Source organism: Coturnix japonica, chromosome 2 (genome assembly GCF_001577835.2).
Source record: "Coturnix japonica isolate 7356 chromosome 2, Coturnix japonica 2.1, whole genome shotgun sequence".
Lineage (NCBI taxonomy): Eukaryota > Metazoa > Chordata > Aves > Galliformes > Phasianidae > Coturnix > Coturnix japonica.
In genome coordinates this window covers 134,318,708-134,327,677 of record NC_029517.1, presented here as the reverse complement: position 1 = coordinate 134,327,677, position 8,970 = coordinate 134,318,708, and the positions used below count along the sequence as shown (strand labels likewise).

Genomic DNA, 8,970 nt, shown 5'->3' with positions numbered 1-8,970 from the left:
AGTTGCCCTATATCTCCGATATCTTCCCGCATGGTTCCCTTATCTCCCGTATATCCCCCATGAGTGCCCGTGTATGAGTTCTCCTTATATCTCGCCCATAGGTTCCCTGATTATCTCCTATGAGTCTGTTCCCGGTCATAGGGGTCCCGGTATATTCGCCCCATCGATCCCGTGAGTGATGTCTCCCTATATCTGCCCATAGATCCCCTATATCTCCCCGATAGGGTCCGCTAGTATCTGCCACATAGAGTGCCCTATATCTCCCTATATCTCCCCATAGGGTCCCTATATCTCCCTATATCTCCCCATAGAGTGCCCTATATCTCCCTATATCTCCCTATTAGGGGTCCCTAGTATCTCCCATAGATCCCCGTATATCTCCCCATAATCCCCGGAGGGTGTTACTTTCCCCAATTAGGGTCCCTATATCTGCCCGCATAGGGTGCCCTTACATTCTCCCTGATATCTCCCCATAGAGGTCCCTATATCTCCTATATTCTCCTATAGGGTCCCTATATCTTCCCCATAGTCCCAATATCTCCCTATATCTCCCTATATCTCCCCATAGGGTCCCTATATCTCCCTATATCTCCCCATAGAGTCCCTATATCTCCCTATATCTCCCTATAGGGTCCCTATATCTCCCCATAGATCCCCAATATCTCCCTATATCTCCCTATATCTCCCCATAGGGTCCCTATATCTCCTATAGGGTCCCCTATATCTCCCTAGATCCCCAATATCTCGCCTCTATCTCCTTATATCTCCATAGGGTCCCTGATAGTCTCCATATATCTTCCCCATAGAGGGTCCCTATATCTCCCTATATCTCCGGCTATAGGGTCCCGATATTTCCCTATATCTCCCCATAGGGTCCCTATATCTCCTGTATCTCCCCATAGATCCCCTATATCTCCCTATAGGGTCCCTATATCTCCCTATATCTCCCCATAGATCCCCTATATCTCCCCATAGGGTCCCTATATCTCCCCATAGATCCCCTATATCTCCCTATATCTCCCCATAGGGTCCCTATATCTCCCTATATCTCCCTATAGGGTCCCTGGGGACATTGACGAGGTGAACGCGCTGAAGCTCCAGGTGGATCAATGGAAGATCCCGACCGGCCTCGAGGACCCACACGTACCAGGTAGGACCCACATGTTCCCTATAGGACCCACATGTTCACTACAGGACCCACATGTGCCCTATAGACCCACACGGTACCAGGTAGGACCCACATGTGCCTATAGGACCCACACGTTACCAGGTAGGACCCACATGTGCCCTATATGACCCACACTGGTTCACTACAGGCCCACATGTCAACCCTATAGGACCCACATGTTCACTACATGACCCACATTAACCCTATAGGACCCACATGTTCACTACATGACCCACATTAACCTTATAGGACCCACACGTACCAGGTAGGACCCACATCTGCCCTATAGGACCCACATGTACCAGGTAGGACCCACATGTGTCCTATAGGACGCCATTGTACCCTATTGGACCCACATGTACCCTATAGGACCACATTAACCCTATAGGACCCACATTAACCCTATAGGACCCACACGTGCCCTATAGGACCCCACATGTTCCCTATAGGACCCCATTGTACCCTATAGGACCCACATGTGCCCTATAGGACCCGTAGGACCCCCATGTACCCTATAGACCACATGTGCCCTATAGGGACCCCCATGTCCCCTATACCCCACCGTTATGGGTCCATTGCCCCCGGTTCCCCTATACCCCACCACTTATGGGTCCGCATTTGCCGCCCCATGTCTTTAGTACCCCACATCTTTATGGGGTCCCATTTGCCCCCATTGTCCCTATACCCACGACCTTATGGGTCCTCCTATTGCCCCCCATGTCCCGTTATACCCACACTTATGGGTTCCATTGCCCCCATGTCCCCTATAACCCCACACTTATGGCGTCCCATCTGCCCCCTCTCCATGTCCCATACCCCACCACTTTAGGGTTCCATTGCCCCCCCATGTCCCCTATACCCCAGACATGCTTATGGGGTTCTTGCCCCGATGTCCCCTAATACGCCCACACTTAATGGGTCCATTGCGCCCCCATTGTGCCCCTAGTACTTCACCTATGGGTTTCCATTGCCCCCCAATGTCCCTATACCCCACACTTATGGGGTCCCATTGCCCCCCATGTCCCCTATACTTCACACTTATGGGTTCCATTGCCCCCCATGTCCCCTATACCCCACACTTATGGGTCCCATTGCCCCCCATGTCCCCTATACCCCACACTTATGGGTCCCATTGCCCCCCATGTGCCCTATACCCCACACTTATGGGTCCCATTGCCCCGCCCATGTCCCCTATACCTCACACTTATTGGGTCGCCATTGAAACCCCCATGTGCCCTATACCCACATTTATGGGTCCCATTTGCCCATAGCATCCTATTAACAGCTGTGGTAAGCCTAAAGGACCCTGTAGGACCCGCATGTTCCCTAGAGGACCCATAGAACCCCTGTGCATGGGACCCCAGTGGTCTAGGTATCCTATCCCACTATGGGTTTATGGGTCCCATTGCCCCATAGCATCCCTATTAAAGCTGTGGTACCCCTACATACCCTATAGGACCCCCATGTTCCTTATAGGACCCCATAGAACCCCCTATGGTGGTAATAGGGACTATGGGGCAGGTTCCTATCCCACTTATGGGTCCCATGTCCCCTATACCCCATAGCGTCCCTATTGAAGCTGTGGTACCCCTACATACCCTATAGGACCCCCATGTTCCCTATAGGACCCCATAGGGCCCCCATGTCCCCTATACCCCACACTTATGGGTCCCATTGCCCCCCATGTCCCCTATACCCCACACTTATGGGTCCCATGTCCCCTATACCCCACAGTTACGGGTCCCATGTCCCCTATACCCCACACTTATGGGTCCCATGTCCCCTATACCCCATAGCTTCCCTATTGAAGCTGTGGTACCCCCATGTACCCTATAGGACCCTATAGGACCCCCATGTACCCCATAGGATCCCCCTGTCCCCTATATCCCACACTTATGGGTCCCATGTCCCCCATACCTCACACTTATGGGTCCCCTGTCCCCTATACCCCATAGCGTCCCTATTGAAGCTGTGGTACCCCTACATACCCTATAGGACCCCCATGTCCCCTATACCCCACACTTATGGGTCCCATGTCCCCTATACCCCACACTTATGGGTCCCATTGCCCCATAGCGTCCCTATTGAAGCTGTGGTAGCCCTACATACCCTATACCCCACACTTATGGGTCCCATTGCCCCATAGCGTCCCTATTGAAGCTGTGGTACCGGGAGCTGGAGGAGCCCCTGATCCCCCCCGAGTTCTACGATCGCTGTATTTCCCACTATGAGAATCCCGACGCCGCCGTGGCCGTGGTGCATTCGCTGCCCAGGATCAACAAGATGGTGCTGTGCTACCTCATACGGTTCCTACAGGTAATATGGGGTCTATGGGGTCATATAGGGCACCATATGGGGTCTATGGGGTCATATAGGGCACCATATGGGGCCTATGGGGCACCATATGGGGCCTATGGGGTCATATAGGGCATCATATGGGGTCTATGGGGTCATAAAGGACACAAGATGGTGCTGTGCTACCTCATACGGTTCCTACAGGTAATATGGGGTCTATGGGGCACCATATGGGGCCTATGGGGTCATATAGGGCACCATATGGGGCCTATGGGGTCACAAAGGACACAAGATGGTGCTGTGCTACCTCATACGGTTCCTACAGGTACCTATAGGGGATATGGGGTCATATAGGGCACCATATGGGGCCTATGGGGTCATATGGGGCACCATATGGGGTCTATGGGAAACCATATGGGGCCTGTGGGGTCATATAGGGCACCATATGGGGTCTATGGGGTCATATAGGGCACCATATGGGGCCTATGGGGTCACAAAGGACACAAGATGGTGCTGTGCTACCTCATACGGTTCCTACAGGTAATATCACAGAATCACAGAATCACAGAATTACCCGGGTTGGAAGGGACCTCAAGGATCATGTAGTTCCAACCCCCCTGGCTTATCAGGGCCACCAACATACACATTTACTAGATCCAGTTGCCCGGGCCCCGTCCAACCTGCCTTGAACACCTCCCAAGGACGGGCATCCACAACCTCACTGGGCAGCTTGTTCCCAGGACCCTAACCCCTTCTAGTAAAGAACATTTCCCCTAACATCCAACCTAAATCTTCCCCTCCTTCAACTTAAAACCATTTCCCCAGCCTGCTATTATCAGCCCTTTCGAAAGTTACTCCCTCCTGGCAGTAAGTTCCCCTTTCAGTATTGAAGCTGCAATGAGGTCACCCCGCAACCTTCTCTTCTCCAGGCTCACAAAACCAAAACTCCCTCAGCCTGTCCTCATAGGGGGAGGTGGGTGCTGTCCAGCCCCCTGCTCATCTTTGTGGCCCTGCCTCTGGACCCTTTCCAAAAATCTCCAATCTTTTTTTGTACTGAGGGCTCCACCACCTGGACACAGTATAGACGATGGGCCTCACAAGGCAAGAGTAGAGAGGACGATCACCTACCCGCTATCCCCTGCTGACCACCCCTCTCTGGGGATGGGAGCCCAGGATCCCATTTTGCTTTCTGGCTGCCAGAGCGCACTCTGGCTCATGTTAAGTTCTCATCTTATCAGGACCCCTAGGTTTTTCAGCCGAGTATGCTCTCAGGACAAACTCCTCCCAGCCTGTACAGGTGCCTGGGGTTCTTCCGGCCCAAGTGCAAAACCTTGCACTTTGCCTGTTGAAACCTTCATTTAGTTATTCACCCGAGCCCAGCGTTCCAGCCTGTCAAGGTCCCTCTGAATGGCAATCTGTTCCCTCCACCGTATTGACTGCACCACTTCAGCTTGGTGGCATCAGCAAACTTGCTGAGGGTTGCACTCCATTCCCTCATCGATGTCATTAATAAAGATGTTAAAAGAGCACCAGTCCCAAGACAGACCCTTGAGGGACGCGCTCAGTTACCGGCCTCCACCTGGACATAGAGCCATGACCACCACCCTCTGTCTGGCGGCCTTTCAACCAATTGCTTATATCCATCTAGTTTTCCACCCATCAAATCCACCTCCCTCCAATTTGGAGATGAGGATGTGATGGGGGACCATGTCAAAGGCCTTGCTAGTCCAGGTAAATGACATCGGTCGCTTCCCTTCATCCACCAACGCCTCACTCCATCACTAGAAGGCCACACAGATTAGTTAAGCATGACCTTCCCCTGGGAATGCCATCTGGCTGTCGCGGATCACATGCTTGTATCTTTATGCGATCAAGCATGTTGTCCAGGAGGATCTGTTCCATAATACTTCCAGGCACAGAGGTGAGACTCACCGGCCTGTAGTTACCTGGGTCGTCCCTGCTCCCCTTCTTGTAAATGGGAGTGACGTGGACCTTCCCCAATCATCCGGGACCTCACCTGACTAGCCACGACTTCTCAAAATATTGATGGAGAGCGGCTCGAGCAAAACCACTCCAGCCAGCTCCTTCAGGACCCTGGGATGCACGCCATCTGTGCCCCATGACTTATACTTCAATTCAGTCTAAAGGAGGCACTCTCGGACTTCTCTACCCTACAGTGGGGATTGGATTAATGACCTCCTTAGGTTCCCCACATGGAGTATGGTGGGTGCAAGACTTAGGACGTGAAAAAAGACTAGAATCCTTGGCCACCAGGAAGACGAGGTGAAGAACTCATCAGCACCTCAGCTTTCTCTTCATCTTTGAAGCCATTTTCTCCTTTTTAATTTACCAGATAGCACGCCCATTTTGGCCTGTCTCTTCTGGCCCAATGACCTGTAGAAGGTTTTCTTATTGTTTTTCATGTCTATCTTCCAAGTTCAAGTTCTGCCTGCCGCCTTTGCTTTTCCTGATCCCACAACTTGCAAGTTCGGACGCATCCCTGTATTACTTCCCGGGGTGACACAGCCTTGTTTTCCAGAGTTGTACACCCTTTCTCACCCTCAAGTTCTCTTAGCAGTCCTTTCTGAGGCCATGCCGGTTTTTCTACCTCTCCTGCCCACTTTCTTAATCAGGGAATGGAGACCTCTTTGCTGCCAGAGGGCATCCTTGAAGAAGCAGCCAGCTCTCCTCCAAACGTCCTTATCTTTCGAGGCAGCGCGCCAGGGATCTGTGGCCGAGCATTTTCCATTGAGTAGCTTGAAGTCTGCTCTTCTAAAGTTGAGCATCCTGTCCTTGCTCTTTGCCAGCCCCACAATCGCTTGAGATCACAAACTCAACCAGGGCATGGTCGCTGGAGCCCAGGCAGCCTCCAACCTTGGACACCTTTGATGATCTCCTCACGTGGTTGAGCAGCAGTTCCAAGCTAACGCTTGACCTTGTCGGTCTGTGCCAATACCTGAACCAGGAAGCTATCATCAATGGATTCCAAGAGCCTTCTGGAGCTCTTCAGAACTCGCCAGTGTGGTTTTCCCAACAGAAATGTTCAGGATGGTTTGAAGTCCCCCACCAGGACAAGAGCCCGTGAGCCAGACGCCTCACGCATCTGGAGCAATGAAAGCCTCATCAGCAGCCTCCCCTTGATCAGTGGCCTTGTAGTATACCCCTAATACCAGCTGACCTTTATTAGTCACCATTCTAACACAGGGTCAACCTGTTCTGACTGTATTCTAGGGAGCTTCCATCACAGTTTAATCCAATCTCTGACATAAAGAGGCGGACTCCCCCACCTTCCTACCCACGCCTATCTCTCCTAAAGAGCCTATAGCCATCGATTGGTAGTAATCCAATTATGGATGTCATTTCCCACCATGTTTCTGTGATAGAACAATGTCATAATTTTCAGAGTGCATCACAGTTTCCAGTTCCTCCTGCTTGTTACTCAAATATGGGGTCATATAGGGGATATGGGGTCATATAGGGCACCATTATGGGTCTCATGGGTCATTATAGGCACCATATGGGGTCTATGCGTGGCATATAGGGCACCATATGGTGTCTTATGGCGTCATATAGGCATGATGTGGGGCCTATGGGACATATTGGGCCTCATCCGATTCCTACAGGTACTTTGGGGTACTATAGGGCACCATATGGGGCCTATGGGGTCATATGGGGCCTCATCCGATTCCTACAGGTATATGGGGTCTATGGGGTCATATAGGCAACAATGGCCTTATGGGTCATAATTGGGGCCTCAATTCCGATTCCTTTACAGGTAATGATGGGGTCTTATGGGGTCTATGGGGTCATATAGGGCACCTTATGGGGCCTATAGGGGACTTTGTGGCCATACAAGGACGGGGTCCCACCAACACCACAGGTTTGAGTTCCTCGACCCTATAACAAGGATGGAGTCCCAGCACCCCAAGATCAGGTCCCCCAGCCCCACATCCAGCCCCACATTGAGTCCCAGCCCCACATCGAGTCCCAGCCCCACATATTGCCCACATTGAGTCCCAGCCCCACATCCAGCCCCACATCGAATCCCAGCCCCACATCGAGTCCCAGCCCCACATCCAGCCCCACATTGAGTCCCAGCCCCACATCCAGCCCCACATCAAGTCCCTGCCCCACATCCAGCCCCAGCCCCACATCAAGATGGCGTCCCATCACCACCATGGCTTTAGGTTCCCCAGCCCCACATCCCCCTCAGCCCCACATCCAACCACACATCTTGCCCCCAGCCCCACATCTTGCCCCACATATAGGATATGGTCCCACACCCAGCCCCACATCTTGCCCCCCAAGCCCCACATATTGCCCCATATCGCAGGTCTTTGTCCAGCCGTCCAATGTGGCGGTGACGAAGATGGACGTGAACAACCTGGCCCCACATCCACCCCCAGCCCCACATCCAGCCCCACATCCAGCCCCAACCCCAGTCCTACATCCAGCCCCACATCCAGCCCCACACCCAGCCCCACATCCAGCCCCACATCTTGCCCCCAGCCCCACATATTGCCCCATATCTTCCAGGTCTTTGTCCAGCCGTCCAACGTGGCGGTGACGAAGATGGACGTGAACAACCTGGCCCCACATCCACCCCCAGCCCCACATCAACTATGGGGTCCCCAGCCCCACATCCAGCCCCACATATTGCCCCATATCTTGAAGGTCTTTGTCCAACCCTCCAACATGGCGGTGACCAAGATGGACGTGAACAACCTGGCCCCATATCCACCCCAGCCCCACATCCAGCCCCACATCCAGCCCCAGCCCCACATCCATTCCATCCCCAGGCCCCACATCCATCCCCAGCCCACCATCCAGCCCCACATCCATCCCCAGCCCCACATTCCATCCCCAGAACCCACAGTCCAGCCCCACATCCATCCCAGCCCCACATTCCATCCCCAGCCCCACATCCAGCCCCAGCCCCACATCTTGCCCCATATGTTGCAGTCTTTGTCCAGCCGTTCCAACCGTCGCGGTGACCAAGATTGGACGTGAACAAACCTGGCCCCATATCACCCCAGCCCAACACATGCCCCATAAATGTTTCAGTTCTTTGTCAGCCGTCGAACGTGCTGTGACCAAGCATGGACGTGAAACAACCTGTGGCCCCATATAAACTTAGGGGTCTCCCGCCCCCACATCCAGCCCCAGCCCCCACATATTGCCCCCATAATCCAGCCCCACATTGAGTCCCAGCCCCACACATTGCCCCATATGTTTCAGGTCTTTGTCCAGCCGGATCAATGGCGTGACCAAGATGGACGTGAACAACCTGGCCATGGTGATGGCCCCCAACTGCCTGCGCTGTCAGTCGGACGATCCCCGGGTGATCTTCGAGAACACCAGGAAGGAGATGAGCTTCATCAGGGTGCTCATCCTGCACCTGGACACCGGCTTCATGGAGGGGGTGCTATAGCACTGGCCCATAACCAGCCCTGCCCATGGCTGCCCCATAGCCCCCATATCGACCCTATAATTCCCAAGTATATCCC

The 8,970-nt window shown here is 53.2% G+C and overlaps 1 protein-coding gene across 1 annotated transcript in view; it reads left to right on the top strand.

Annotated features, from left to right (window-relative positions):
• The window catches only part of LOC107310627 (rho GTPase-activating protein 39), an 11,634-nt gene extending 2,740 nt beyond the window's left edge, over positions 1–8,894 (top strand). Inside the window, exons 2-5 of the mRNA XM_032442603.1 lie at positions 1,059–1,150; positions 3,315–3,484; positions 8,000–8,262; positions 8,702–8,894. Coding sequence (XP_032298494.1) covers positions 1,059–1,150; positions 3,315–3,484; positions 8,000–8,262; positions 8,702–8,894 — 718 coding nt within the window. The remainder of the gene's footprint in view (positions 1–1,058; positions 1,151–3,314; positions 3,485–7,999; positions 8,263–8,701) is intronic.
• Positions 8,895–8,970: the final 76 nt, after the last annotated feature.